This window comes from Macaca nemestrina, chromosome 8 (genome assembly GCF_043159975.1).
Source record: "Macaca nemestrina isolate mMacNem1 chromosome 8, mMacNem.hap1, whole genome shotgun sequence".
Lineage (NCBI taxonomy): Eukaryota > Metazoa > Chordata > Mammalia > Primates > Cercopithecidae > Macaca > Macaca nemestrina.
The window spans coordinates 51,232,197-51,247,907 of record NC_092132.1 but is presented as its reverse complement, the minus strand read 5'-3'; the positions used below and the strand labels follow the sequence as shown (position 1 = coordinate 51,247,907).

The 15,711-nt window shown below is 41.7% G+C and overlaps 1 protein-coding gene across 5 annotated transcripts in view; it reads right to left on the bottom strand.

Moving 5' to 3' along the window:
* The window catches only part of LOC105497246 (cadherin 17), an 87,417-nt gene that overhangs the window by 20,239 nt on the left and 51,467 nt on the right, over positions 1–15,711 (bottom strand). For all 5 annotated transcript variants that reach the window (XM_011768224.2, XM_071067997.1, XM_011768223.2 and 2 more), the window contains 3 exons: positions 15,077–15,292; positions 11,432–11,508; positions 9,330–9,521 (listed from right to left, as the gene is read on the bottom strand). In XM_011768224.2, the coding sequence (XP_011766526.2) occupies positions 9,330–9,521; positions 11,432–11,508; positions 15,077–15,292 (485 nt within the window). The remainder of the gene's footprint in view (positions 1–9,329; positions 9,522–11,431; positions 11,509–15,076; positions 15,293–15,711) is intronic.

Sequence of the window (15,711 nt, the reverse complement as noted above, 5' to 3'; positions counted from 1 at the left end):
GAATCAAGTGATGACACATGTTTAAGTTTGCAACCTGCTGGATGCTGTGTTAGGAACTATATACGTACTTTTGCATTTAATTCTTCAACATCCTTACTAGAAAGGTGCTACCATTTTACCCATTTTTACAGATTGGAAAACTGGGGCCTGAGAGGTTACATCATTTGGTCAAGGCCACAAGCTAGTAAGTGGCAACACCAGGACTCACAGAAATTACATCCTGAGAGGAGCTGGAGACGTGGAGTCAAGTTCCCAGCTCTGCCATCACCAGAAGGCCTGACTGTACCTTGCTGTGGGCCTGAATTTCTGCCTCCCTCAGAATCAGTAGGAGAAGCAAGAGAGTTTATGCAAACAGACTATAGTTGCCATGTATGAGTCCCTTGGTGAATTTTACCTGTGATTAGCACATTTGTAATTCAGATGAACTGTTAATGATATAATTGTGATTAACAAACAATTTAAACGTTTAAAAATTATTAACACAGTAGTTCAGAACAGTGGTAGTCCCTTGATGGCTTAATAGGCAAGGACTTAGAAGACAAAGCCATACATAAAAAACCAAATTATATAGTCTATAAAACACTTCAATAACAAATAGTATGGCTACATACCTTTGTTATATTTTTATTCTATATCCTAGTGGGGAATTGGCTAATATTTAGTGTATCCTAATCAAGAATCCACAGTCCAGGGTTGGTTGTTGCTTAGCATCTGAAAGAACCTAATCCAAGATCTGTATCCCAGAGGTAGCTATGATAGCCAACACTATCTCAATCAGAACTAGAAGGTTTGTTAATTAGCAAAGTGATCTTACAAATAAATTTTCTTGGTGATATGAGTGGTGTCCGAGATATGCACTTTGGGCCAGGCGCAGTGGCTCAAACACCTGTAATCCCAGCACTTTGGGAGGCTAGGGCAGGTGGATCACTTGCGCCCAGGAGTTCAAGACCAGCCTGGGCAACATAAGGAGACCCCATCTCTACAAAAATAAAAAATTAGCTGGGTGTGGTGGCACATGCCTGTGGTCCCAGCTACTCAGGAGGCTGAGGTGGGAGGATTACTCAAGCCCAGGAGGTTGAGGCTGCAATGAGCTATGACTGTGGCACTGCACCTGTCTCAGAAAAAAAGATATGCTGTTTGGTTAGTGTATCCCTTAGTCATTGTGAACAGGAGTATAGATATCTGGCCTGGCCAGCAGATTATACCCTGCAGAGTTCCAGGGCTCAGTTCTGTTCTGCCAGTTATCTCCTGCCTCTGGATGGTCGAACAAACCCACTTGCTTAAGGATTGTTATCACAGTGCCCAAGGGACAGACAGCTGGGATGTCATAGGCCTAAAGCACAGGTTGGATGATCACCTATGTGTCTGCTTGTTCATAATTGTATATGGGACAGAATTCATTTATTCATTAAGTCAAGCAATATTTATTGAACCTCTAATATATGCTAGGAGATATAATAGACACTTGAAATAGAATCACATATAAAGTAAGGATGTGACAAAGACTTTGGTCAGAGGCCTACTCTACTGTAGCATACCTCTCGTGTTAGGTTGCGAGGGAGGATACTTATAGCTCTCACCCACCGCTAATCATTGAGGTAGGTGCCAATATCTCCCTAAAAGGGCCCATTAACCACAAATGGCCAAGTTAAACCGCTGTTTAAAAAAAGATGACATATGGGCCTTGTTCATTCTGGGATGGATAGGCCTCTATCTTCCCTTAGATTCCTAGAGAGCTCTGGTCCTGCAAAAGGATAAAAGAAAGTTGCCCCCATCACCTGCAAAGGAACACCCCAACCCACTGCAAGCTCTGAAAAGTGCCCTTCCCTTTATCCTTTCTTTCTGTGATTTTCTCTCTCCGTGTAGACTGCTGTGAGCACAAGAGGAGGTTGGCATGGTACCTTTTCCAAATGTCGGATTCACACACAAGGCTAAGGCTTTGAGCTGGTCCACAGCAACCTCTCTGCTGAAATGCAGCAGGGCCCTTGGTTCGAGCTGGAATGTTTGGTAACAATGGGATCAGAATTCCAAGACTCTGTCCCAGGGCTTGCTTTAGCACTAGTGCTTTTTCCTCTGTGCTTCTGTCCATTTTCTGTGAAATTATTCTATTTTGTCTTCATTTTTAGCCTCTTTCAGTTTTCTTTTATTCTAGCTCAAAACTGTACTCCAGAGCTTTCTTTTGCAGTTTCCAGCACACTGCACTGCAAACCTTAAACAATTAGCCACCCTTGCAAATTCTCTCTGGCCCTTTTTAACAGCGAGGTTTCACTCTCTCCCCTAGGAAAGTATCTTAACTGTAAGTACATTGGATGGCATTGAGTGCTGCTGCCAATTGAGTCATCTGGTAAACCCATGACATGCTCTAAACACAGATGAGGCAGCCACAGAGAAAAGAGTCAGGATTCAGGTGTACATGGCAAGGGACAGGAGTAGATTGAGGGAGGGTTGGGAGAATCCTGTACAAACAGACAGGAACCAAGGTAATTAAGACTCTGACTCAGATTACCCAGTCCTTACAGAGGGAGAGACAGAATGAGAGCCCATGGGCTTATCAATACAGTAAAAGATGAAAGTAAAGCAGCGGGGAGGGGGATTGAAAAGAAACTTGTCTATTGAACCTTGAAAGGAGACCCAGCAGTTTTGTTAATCAAGAGGTATCTCTGCCTGGCACATTAGAATAAAGGGTTTAGCCTAAAAGGCCCATGGGGTCATCCAACCCAACTCCTCACATTTGCAAAGGGGGAAGTGAAAGTGAGGCCCTGAGGGCCACTCCTGGCCCCTAACAGCATTGCCAGATTTAGCAAATAAAAACATAGAACACAGGGGGCGCCCAAGATGGCTGAATAGGAACAGCTCCAGCCTGCAGCTCCCAGCATGAGCGACACAGAAGACGGGTGATTTCCTCATTTTCAACTGAGGTACTGGGTTCATCTCACTGGGGCGTGTCGGACAGTCAGTGCTGGTCAGCAGGTGCAGCCTGACCAGTGAGAGCTGAAGCAGGGCAAGGCATCACCTCACCTGGGAAGCACAAGGGGGAAGGGAATTCCTTTTCCTAGCCAAGGGAAACTGAGACACACAACACCTGGAAAATCAGGTAACTCCCACCCTAATACTGTGCTTTACCAAGGGTCTTAGCAAACAGCACACCAAGAGATTATATCCCACACCTGGCCCAGAGGGTCCCACGCCCACGGAGCCTCCCTCATTGCTAGCACAGCAGTCTGACATCTAACTGCAAGGTGGCAGGGAGGCTGGGGGAGGGGTGTCCGCCATTGCTGAGGCTTAGTAGGTAAACAAAGCCTCCAGGAAGATCTAATTGGGTGGAGCCCACCACAGCTCAAGGAGGCCAGCCTGCCTCTGTAGCCTCCACCTCTGGGGACAGGGCATAGCTAAACAAAAAGCAACAGAAACCTCTGCAGATGTAAATGTCCCTGTCTGACAGCTTTGAAGAGAGCAGTGGTTCTCCCAGCACACAGGTTGAGATCTGAGAACGGACAGACTGCCTGCTCAAGTGGGTCCCTGACCCCTGAGTAGCCTAACTGGGAGACATCCCCAACTAGGTGCAGACTGACACCTCACACGGCTGGTTACACCTCTGAGACGAAGCTTCCAGAACAAGAATCAGTAACACTCGCTGTTCAACGATATTCTATCTTGTGCAGCCTCCGCTGCTGATATCCAGGCAAAGAGGGTCTGGAGTGGACCTCAAGCAAACTCCAACAGACCTGCAGCTGAGGGTCCTGACTGTTAGAAGGAAAACAAACAAACAGAAAGGATACCCACAGCAAAATCCCATCAGTACGTCACCATCATCAAAGACCAAAGGCAGATAAAACCACAAAGATGGGGAAAAAACAGTGCAGAAAAGCTGGAAATAAAAAAAATCAGAGCGCATCTCCCCCTCCAAAGGAACGCAGCTATCACCAGCAACGGAACAAAGCTGGATGGAGAATGACTTTGATGAGTTGAGAGAAGAAGGCTTCAGTTGATCAAACTTCTCAGAGCTAAAGGAGGAACTATGTACCCAGCGCAAAGAAACTAAAAACCTTGAAAAAAGAATGGATGAATGGATAACAAGAATAATCAATGCAGAGAAGACCATAAAAGAACTGATAGAGATGAAAACCATGACACGAGAACTACATGACAAATGCACAAGCTTCAGTAACCAATTCGATCAACTGGAAGAAAGAGTATCGGTGACTGAAGATCAAATGAATGAATTGAAGCAAGAAGAGGAGTGTAGAGAAAAAAGAGTAAAAAGAAATGAACAAAGCCTCCAATAAATATGGGATTATGTGAAAAGACCAAATATACGTCTGATTGCTGTGCCTGAAAGTGACAGGGAAAATGGAACCAAGTTGGAAAACACTCTGCAGGATATCATCCAGGAGAACTTCCCCAACCTAGTAAGGCAGGCCAAAATTCAAATTCAGGAAATACAGAGAATGCCACAAAGATACTCCTCGAGAAGAGCAACTCAAAGACACATAATTGTCAGATTCACCAAAGTTGAAATGAAGGAAAAAATGTTAAGGGCAGCCAGAGAGAAAGGTCAGGTTACACACAAAGGGAAGCCCATCAGACTAACAGCAGATCTCTTGGCAGAAACTCTACAAGCCAGAAGAGAGTAGGGGCCAATATTCAACATTCATAAAGAAAAGAATTTTCAACCCAGAATTTCATATCCAGCCAAACTAAGTTTCATAAGTGAAGGAGAAATAAAATCCTTTACAGACAAGCAAATGCTTAGAGATTTTGTCACCACCAGGCCTGCCTGACAAGAGATCCTGAAGGAAGCACTAAACATGGAAAGGAACAACAGGTACCAGCCATTGCAAAAACATGCCAAAATGTAAAGACCATCGATGCTAGGAAGAAATTGTATCAACTAACAAGCAAAATAACCAGCTAATATCATAATGACAGGATTAAGTTCACACATAACAATATTAACCTTAAATGTAAATGGACTAAATGGTCCAATTAAAAGGCACAGACTGGCAAATTGGATAGTCAAGACCCATCAGTTTGCTGTACTCAGGAGACCCATCTCACATGCAGAGACACACATAGGCTCAAAATAAAGGGATGAAGGAAGATCTACCAAGCAAATGGAAAACAAAAAAAAGCAGAGGTTGCAATCCTAGTATCTGAAAAAACAGACTTTAAACCACCAAAGATCAAAAGGGACAAAGAAGGCCATTACATAATGGTAAAGGGATCAATTCATCAGGAAGAGCTAACTATCCTAAATATATATGCACCCAATACAGGAGCACCCAGATTCATCAAGCAAGTCCTTAGAGACTTACAAAGAGACTTAGACTCCCATACAATAATAATGGGAGACTTTAACACCCCACTGTCAACACTAGACAGATCAATGAGACAGAAAGTTAGCAAGGATATCCAGGAATTGAACTCAGCTCTGCACCAAGTGGACCTAATAGACATCTACAGAACTCTCCACCCCAAATCAACAGAATATACATTCTACTCAGCACCACATCACACTTATTCCAAAACTGACCACATAGTTGGAGGTAAAGCACTCCTTAGCAAATTTAAAACAACAGAAATTATAACAAACTGTCTCTCAGACCACAGTGCAATCAAACTAGAACTCAGGACTAAGAAACTCAATCAAAACTGCTCAACTACATGGAAACTGAACAACCTGCTCCTGAATGACTACTGGGTACATAACGAAATGAAGGCAGAAATAAACATGTTCTTTGAAACCAATGATAACAAAGATACAACATACCAGAATCTCTGGGACACATTTAAAGCAGTGTGCAGAGGAAAATTTATAGCACTAACTGCCCAAAAGAGAAAGCAGGAAAGATCTAAAATTGACACCCTAACATCACAATTAAAAGAACTAGAGAAGCAAGAGCAAACACATTCAAAAGCTAGCAGAAGGCAAGAAATAACTAAGATCAGAGCAGAACTGAAGGAGATAGAGACACAAAAAACCCTCCAAAAAATCAATGAATCCAGGAGCTTGTTTTTGGAAAAGATCAACAAAATTGATAGACTGATAGCAAGACTAATAAAGAAGAGAGAAGAATAAAAGACGCAATAAAAAATGATAAAGGGGATATCACCACTGATCCCACAGAAATACAAACTACCATCAGAGAATACTATAAACACCTCTACGCAAATAAACTAGAAAATCTAGAAGAAATGATTAAATTCCTGGACACATACACTCTCCCAAGACTAAACCAGGAAGAAGTTGAATCCCTGAATAGACAAATAACAGACTCTGAAATTGAGGCAATAATGAATAGCCTACCAACCAAAAAAAGTCCAGGACCAGACGGATTCACAGCCGAATTCTATCAGAGGTACAAGGATGAGATGGTACCATTCTTTCTGAAACTATTCCAATCAATAGATAAGGAGAGAATCCTCCCTATCTCATTTTATGAGGCCAACATCATCCTGATACCAAAGCCTGGCAGAGACACAACCAAAAAAAGAGAATTTTAGACCAATATCCCTGGTGAACATCAATGTAAAAATCCTCAATAAAATACTGGCAAACCGAATCCAGCAGCACATCAAAAAGCTTATCCACCATGATCAAGTGGGCTTCATCCCTGGGATGCAAGGCTGGTTCAACATACACAAATCAATAAACATAATCCAGCATATAAACAGAACCAAAGACAAAAACCACATGATTATCTTAATAGATGCAGAAAAGGCCTTTGAGAAAATTCAACAGCCCTTCATGCTAAAAATTCTCAATAAATTCAGTATTGATGGAACATATCTCAAAATAATAAGAGCTATTTATGACAAACCCACAGCCAATATCATACTGAATGGCCAAAAACTGGAAGCATTCCCTTTGAAAACTGGCACAAGACAGGGATGCCCTCTCTCACCACTCCTATTCAACATAGTGTTGGAAGTTCTGGTTAGGGCAATCAGGCAAGAGAAAGAAGTAAAGGGTATTCAATTAGGAAAAGAAGAAGTCAAATTGTCCCTGTTTGCAGATGACATGATTGTATATTTAGAAAACCCCATCATATCAGCCCAAAATCTCCTTAAGCTGATAAGCAACTTCAGCAAAGTCTCAGGATACAAAATCAATGTGCAAAAATCACAAGCATTCTCATACACCAGTAACAGACAAACAGTAAGCCAAATCGTGAATGAACTCCCATTCACAATAGCTTCAAAGAGAATAAAATACCTAGGAATCCAACTTACAAGGGATGTAAAGGACCTCTTCAAGGAGAACTAGAAATCACTGCTCAGTGAAATAAAAGAGGACACAAACAAATGGAAGAACATACCATGCTCATGGATAGGAAGAATCAATATTGTGAAAATGGCCATACTGCCCAAGGTAATTTATAGATTCAATGCCATCCCCATTAAGTTACCAATGACTTTCTTCACAGAATTGGAAAAAACTGCTTTAAAGTTCATACAGAACCAAAAAAGAGCCTGCATTGCCAAGACAATCCTAAGCCCAAAGAACAAAACTGGAGGCATCACGCTACCTGACTTCAAACTATACTACAAGTCTACAGTAACCAAAACAGCATGGTACTGGTACCAAACAGAGATATAGACCAACGGAACAGAACAGAGCCCTCAGAAATAATACCACACATTTACAGTCATCTGATCTTTGACAAACATGACAAAAACAAGAAATGGGGAAAGGATTCCCTATTTAATAAACGATGATGGGAAAATTGGCTAGCCATAAGTAGAAAGCTGAAACTGGATCCTTTCCTTACTCCTTATATGAAAATTAATTCAAGATGGATTAGAGACTTAAATGTTAGACCTAAAACCATAAAAACCCTAGAAGAAAACCTAGGTAATACCATTCAGGACATAGCCATGGGCAAGGACTTCATGTCTAAAACACCAAAAGCAACAGTAACAAAGCCAAAATTGACAAATAGGATCTAATTGAACTAAAGAGCTTCTGCACAGCAAAAGAAACTATCATCAGAGTGAACAGGCAATCTACAGAATGGGAGAAAATTTTTGCAATCTACTCATCTGAAAAAGGGGTAATATCCAGAACCTACAAAGAACTCAAACAAATTTACAAGAAAAAAACAACCCCATCAAACAGTGGGCAAAGGATATGAACAGACACTTCTCAAAAGAAGACATTCATACCGCCAACAGACACATGAAAAAATGCTCATCATCACTCGACATCAGAGAAATGCAAATCAAAACCACAATGAGATACCATCTCATACCAGTTAGAATGGCAATCATTAAAAAATCAGGAAACAACAGGCGCTGGAGAGGATGTGGAGAAATAGAAACACTCTTACGCTGTTGGTGGGACTGTAAACTAGTTCAACCACTGTGGAAGACAGTGTGGTGATTCCTCAAGGATCTAGAACTAGAAATACCATTTGACCAAGCCATCCCATTACTGGGGATATACCCAAAGGATTATAAATCGTGCTGCTATAAAGACACATGCAAATGTATGTTTATTGCAGCAGTATTCAAAATAGCAAAGACTTGGAATCAACCCAAATGTCCATCAGTGACAGACTGGATTAAGAAAATGTAGCACATATACACCATGGAATACTATGCAGCCATAAAAAAGGATGAGTTTATGTCCTTTGTAGGGACATGGATGCAGCTGGAAACCATCATTCTCAGCAAACTATTGCAAGAACAGAAAACCAAACACCACATCTTCTCACTCACACGTGGGAATTGAACAATGAGATCACTTGGGCACAGGAAGGGGAACATAACACACTGGGGCCTATTGGGGGAAGAGGGGAGGGATAGCATTAGGAGATATACCTAATGTAAATGATGAGTTAATGTGTGCAGCACACCAACATGGCACATGGCATATGTAACAAATCTGCACATTGTGCACATGTACCCTAGAACTTAAAGTATAATAATAAAAAAATAAAAATAAAAAATAAAAACATAAAACACTAAGTTCAATTTGAAGTTCAGATAAATAACAAACAACTTTTTAGTATAAGTGTGTCCCAAATATTGCAAGGAACACACTTATACTAAAAAGTTGTTCATCCTGCATTTTATATATTTTATGTGACATTACCTCCCTGTAAAATTTACTTGGCTAACTAGCGACAGAGCCAGGTCTAGAACCCTGACTTTCCGTCTGTCAGGAAGACAGGAATGACTAAGAGGAATCCAGGCATCCAGGAACCCATCACCATGCCTGAGAGGCGGCTGCTAATACATCACCTCTGCTTATAGATCCTCACACTGTCATTAGTAAATTAACCCATAAACAAAGACAAATTATATTAAATAAATGGGCTATTTACCTTTTTAATTATTACATATCCGGTGTTGGTGTGGGGATCTGTGTCAACCCCTAGGCGTCCCTCACTGTCTCCCTTTATGACATGATACAGAATTTTAGAACTCCCAGTAAATGGCTCATCAGCATCAGTGGCCTGGATGGTTAAGATGGTGGACCCAACGTTTGTGTCTTCAGCAAGAGTCAGGTTTCCATACTAAGGAGAAAATGGAGAAGGAAACAATGAGGTCTATTGTCATCAAAGCCAAAGGACAAACTTATCTCTCTGGTTTCAGAATAGACACAAGTCATAGTTTGCATCAATCTTCATGGGGCATGTTTTTTCCTATTGATGAATATATTGCAGTTGATTTTAACATCAGTCATACTCATGAGCCGATATCCATTGTACCAAAGAACACAATATCTCAGAGAGCTACTGGTAGGATTCTAAAACAAATTCCCCCTTCTATATCCAATTTGTTAAATAACTTAATTATTGTAGTAGTAATGATATAAATAGCCACCATGTATTGAGTATCTATCAGGTAGTAGGCACTTTATATACATTATTTAATCAATTCTTAACCAATGAATGGAGGTTGATTAAAAGCTTGAACTTTAGGGTTAAACAGCCTGAATATGAATCATAGGCTTGCTTTTTATTAGTTGGGTGGCTTGAAGCAAGTTACTTCACTTCTTTAAGTGTCAGTTTCATCATCTGTCCAATGAAGACAATAGTAATGGAAACTACTTCATGTTTGCTGTGGGCATTAAGGGAGACAATGCATGTAAAGCTCCTAAATTCTTGGCACATAGTAAGTGCTCAGTAAAGAAAAGCAACAAAACATCGTATGGAGTAGTTATGTTACCATCTCCACTTACGAGGAGCAAAGGCTTGGAGAAGTTAAACCCACCAAGGGTCACACAGCTAGTGGGTCACAGGATTGGGATTCAAAGCCATGTTTGTGCAACTCCAAAGCCTGTTCTCTTGAACACTGGCCTAGACCATCTCCCACTCCGCTAAAAATCCCCCAGATCGTCTCTCTTGGCATTATGATTCTAAAGAGGGTTCTAAGTAGGGATCAGGAGAGAGGACCACGGCATTGAAAGAAGCAGGTTCACTCTCTCTGTCGCCAGATAAGTATTTAAGCTCTGAGACCTCAAGTGCAGGATTCTTACCCTCAATCTAAAAAACACTGTCTCGATAAAAGGCAAGGAGGTCACAAAGTTAGCAAAGGATCAAATGCCCAAGAGAATGGAGGCTGAGAAGAAATGAGTTATTTGATGCCTGCTGAACCTCAGTGCCTGTTATACAAGACATATCCACTCACACCTCTTCCCACCCCTATCCCCCTCATAAATCAATTCCTTTCTTTGTCACAGCCTTGTCCCTATTTTGATTTATGAACATCATCACAGGGCTCTGGGCTGCCTCATAACTGACTTCAAAAATAACATAACAGTCTAGTCAAATGGGCTTCTTGCTCCTTCAAAATAAATAGAGACTTCCCTCCTAAGGGAAACAATGATAAAGTCATCACCAAGTCTGAACGCCCTATCAATGATAAGAAAATAGTAATTTGCATTTTTCTTGAGGTTCTAAATTGACTTTTTTCTTTCTGTCCAGTTAGAATTCTCTCAAATGTCTTGGACACATTTTTCTTTGGCTTAAGTCATAGATTAATTTTTTCTTCTTCCTTTCTCTTACCCAATTATTATAAATTAAATTGCTAACATTCCAAATATTAAATTTTTGACTAAAAATGCTTGAGACCTAGCAGTAAATCTATTTATTGTCCTATACACAAAAATATATAATGACAAACTGCAAGCCGCCATTCAACTTTTTTCAATTTGACAAAGACTGTGGTTGTTGTTTTTAAGAAGCCCTTGGAATAAATGAGCTATTGGCAGGAGTTTATAAACAAATGTTCCCAGACACCTATAATAGTGTTATTGTTCCCCCAAAGATTTTCACTGAAGACGGCCTCTGGGTTATTGGTGCACTGATCAAGATTACCTGTTAAGTCTGGCACTTTTCCTAGCTACTGTCTGTGTCTTTATCCCAGAAGAAAGGGTCAAGTAAAATGAACAAAGTAAAGAAAAATAATGACAACTACTCACATCTGATTTTTCAAAGATGGGGATCTGATCATTGATATCAATAACGTTGATTTGCACAAAACAAAGGGTCTTGAAATCTGAAAACCAAAGTCATATGTCATAAAAATTTTCACTGAAAATCATGCATTAAAATCAGAAATCCACAAGAAAATACTTGGCAAGTGAAGTGACAGCCATAGCCACAATTTTGCAATTGACATGCAATTTATGCCGAGAGTGGGTTCTCTGCTTCCCACCTGTACCCAAGTGGTCACCATGTGTGGGGCAGGGTGGCTAAAGACAGATCTAAGAGAGATTTTTCTGGGTTTTTCATTGCTGTCCACCTGCTGTCCTCCTACGTAAAGTTACGTACGGGCTGTTCCTGAGCAGGATGGCTTTTTTGTGAAGCAGTCTTTTTCTGACTAGTGAAACTTAAGTAATCTTTAAAGTCCAGAGCAAAACTATCCTTCCAGAAAGCCTTCTCTGAGCATCCCAGTGGCTGTCTCTCCTTGTCTGAACACATCCATCCTACATCTGCTCTGCCTACTATGATGGGGAGGTTCAAGGGCCTGCTATCTTCTAAGTAAGGGAGGAACTGGCACAATTAGCTATTCACAAGAGTCTGGCTACCCAGCCTGCAGGAAGCAAGGTGGGGACAGAGGTAGCTCCTGGATCCCTGGAGAAATCACCCAGGCTTTCAGGGATGGGTTTCACAATTCCAAGACCTAGGCAGATAGCAGCTTCAGCTAGATTCCAGATATGTGTGGAGTGCAGGTGGGGACAGGATGCCTGGGGGAGACAGAACAAGAAATAAAATGACAGGTTCTTTGTTGGGTTGCTGTTGTTCTAACCATGGTTAGACATAATTGTTAAGACTCTGGGCTTGGAATTCACTGTTTGGACTCTGGCTCTGCCACTTAGCATATATGTGAGAGCTTGGGTGCCTCACTCCATTTATCTGTAAAATGTGAATAACAGAACTGATGTTTTCATCATAATACAATTGTTAGTGGCCTCTAGATACCAGCAACAGTATTGCTTTACCCGAGTTACTCATTCATCTTCATGATAACTTCATGATATAGTCCTACTGTCATTCCCATTTAATTAACAGATGAGGAAGCCAGGGAATAGAGAAGTTCAGGTAACCTGACCAGGATCACACAAACTAACTAGTGATGGAGCCAGGATTCAAACCCAGAGGCTCCCTTTGTCCTCTGCAGCCACCATCCATTCCTCTGTCTGTGCTCTGTAGCCCAAGGGGCTGATCTTACGAACTGCATCAATGCACATCCTCACCCTGAGGGTAACAGTTGGGTTCTGCCAATGGGAAGCCTGGCAAAAGACTGGAGGGAGAATAGGAAGAACGTGGCTGGGGGTGTCACACCCCTGTTGCCAACAGCCCTCTTCTAGTGACAGGCACAGGCCTTGCTCCTTTGGGGGATGCTCGCCTCCCTGACTTCTTTGGGTTTTAGGGCAGAAAATGCTGCTCACTGTGCTTCACACGTCCTGTTGGTTTCCCTTAACCCTGCCCACAACCTTTGCATACAATCCCTTCTTTAAACTCTTTGAGGGGAGCCTCCATTTCCTGCTGGGATCCTGATTAATATTCCCAGGTAGTTTAGAGTGGGTACTCAATGCACTGGAGATGATCCCAGGGACAGAATCTATTAACAATCCAATTACAACCAAGTGGATATTGACTGAAGTTAAGGCTGGTCCTCAGAACGTTTGTAGGCAACAAGAATGGCTGAAGACTGGAGTGGTCCCAAACCCGGAACCCACAGGCTCACTGCTCTGCACACACCTCGTTTGGCCAGCAGTGGGCCTTTCTGGGTAAAAGGCCCTCCTTGGTTTTATGTAAAACTGTGTTAATTATAACCTAGTCTCTAGTTTTCTGTAGTGCACAGTTGAATGTTTAGTTGTATCAACACACACACGTATTTGAATATATTTTATCATCTGGTCCATATTTTCTGTAGATTTACTCATGCAAATAAACAATTGTAATCTGATTCCCACTTTAAACTTTATCTTCAAATTGCTCCAGGTTCCCATGCATTTCCACATGGATTCCCACTCTCCCATAAGCCCTACATGATTTTGTAACTTGTCATATTCATCCTTCAAAGGCCAGCTCAGAGACACCTCTTCCAGAAAGCTGTACCTGTTCTCTCCCTCCACTGAGTCACTTATTTCCTTCATGGGCTACCTTGTGCGGTTCCTTGCAATTTACTGACTCACGTGTCCATCTCCTCTACCAGAATGAGTGCTCCCTGAGGATAGAATCATCTATGTCTCCCCAATACCTTGCATGGTGCCTCAAATAGGTAAATGTGGAATAACTGCTGAAAGAATGGACTGCTGAGAGTGTGAAATTGTTGGCTTGTCGTGGATAGGGAAGATTTATTATACTTACATCTGTTCTATCTCTTACAATAATGCTAGACAAATATTAGGGCCTTAATATTTGTCAAATTACTAGGTTTCAAACATTCTGCATTGGGGCCCTACTAAACCTGGCTTCTGCCTAGTATCTCAATATCCCTGCCAAGGAGAGAAACATGAAGCACAGTGTGAAACGTTTCTTATTTGTTCTCCATACCTGTGTCAGCCAACAGAACAATTACTGAATTATATGGTAATCAAAGATTCAGTATGAGTTAACTCAAAAGACCTTCTAGGAGTGTGAGTGTCCTTGAAATGAGTCTCTCTTTGAATCCATGTATTTTATGTGTCCGTGCTTATTTGTTTAACAATGTGTGCAACTGATTGAGAATGCATAGTATTTATCAGATTCTCAAAGGCTCTTGTGACCCAACAGAGATTAAGAACCACTTGCTCTGCAATTGTGTAAGGAGTATAGGGAAGAATGTCTCCTGATACTGTCAAATGGCCAACTAGAAGCTGATAGGATAAGACAGAACTTCCCGAAAGATGCGCTTCTTCTCCACTTTCCTACAGTAGAGCCCTTTCAGTCTGAAAGCAAGTATTGGGAAATACAATTAGTTTTCCTGTTTGTGATCATGGTCTGCAGAATGTGCCTGGCAGACCTCCAACAACAGGATGTTAACTGACGACGGCCCCACCGTGTGCTCTGGAATCTATTACCACATTCGCACTGAGACCTCACCTCCTCTGGACTGTCCACAGCCAGTGACTGAGAAAAGCAGCAATGGTAAGGCTCGTTTTCAAAGACAATGAATTCCTTTGACAGCCACCTTTAGACTCCCCAACAGCTGTGCCGAGCTTTCCTTAGACTGTTCTAGTCTAGGACATTCCCAGCAGCCTTCCTTCTCCATCTCCCCTTCACTCAGGGTCAGGCATCAGGCTTGCATTTTGGTCTGATGACTCTCCCAGCCTTCTTTGTGCCCTTCTGCAATTTTTTCTCACAGGCTCCCCACCAATAAAATCCTTGTATATTTAATCTCCTTTTGGCATCTGCTTCTCATAGGACCCAAACCAACACAACAATGGTGCCTGAGCTGCAGCTCTGGCCTTTACAGTGTTCAACCAGCTATCTCTATGTTATGTGTGTTTCACAAAGGAAGCAAAGAAGGTTTAAATGGCATCCTTCTATAACATACCAGACATTAGAGCAGGCAAGTAAGTCATAGCTAGAAGGAAAACAATGATTTGTACTCAAGACAATGGAGTGATACTAACCTTTGTCAGACACCTCTATCGTTAGGTTGTACTGAGGAGTATCTTGCTTCTTCAAGGACTGTTTAGCTAACTGTAACATTCCAGCATAGGTTTGGATTAGGAAGAGTCCATCCATGGGAAGTTTGGGAGTTTGCTCCACAATTCTGTAGTTCAACAAACTGTTGGCAGTATTTTCTTCATCGCTGTCATGTGCAGTAAGGATCCCAATACTGTTACCTATGAGGAAGGAAAGAAGGAAATCCAACCATTACAGGCTCCATGTAATTAAAATAGTTTCACTGAATAAGCACATTCCTAGAAAACACCAAGAATAACTCGGGATAGCAGACAAACATTCTTAGATTTATTTTGATTCTTCTCATCCTATCATGTAATGGGTTGAATAGTGTATTAGTCAGCCAGGGCTGTCATTAAGTATCACGGATAAAACAACAGAGACTTATTTTCTCACAGTTCTGGAGGACAGAAGTCTGCGATCAAGGTGTTGCAGGGGTTGGTTTCTTCCGAGGCTTCTCCTGGGCTTGTGGGTGGCTGTCTTTTCCTTCCGGTGCCCTCACAGCACCTTCCGTCTGAACCTCCCTATGTCCACATTTCCTCTTATAACAATACCAGTCATACTGGATTAGGGCCCACCG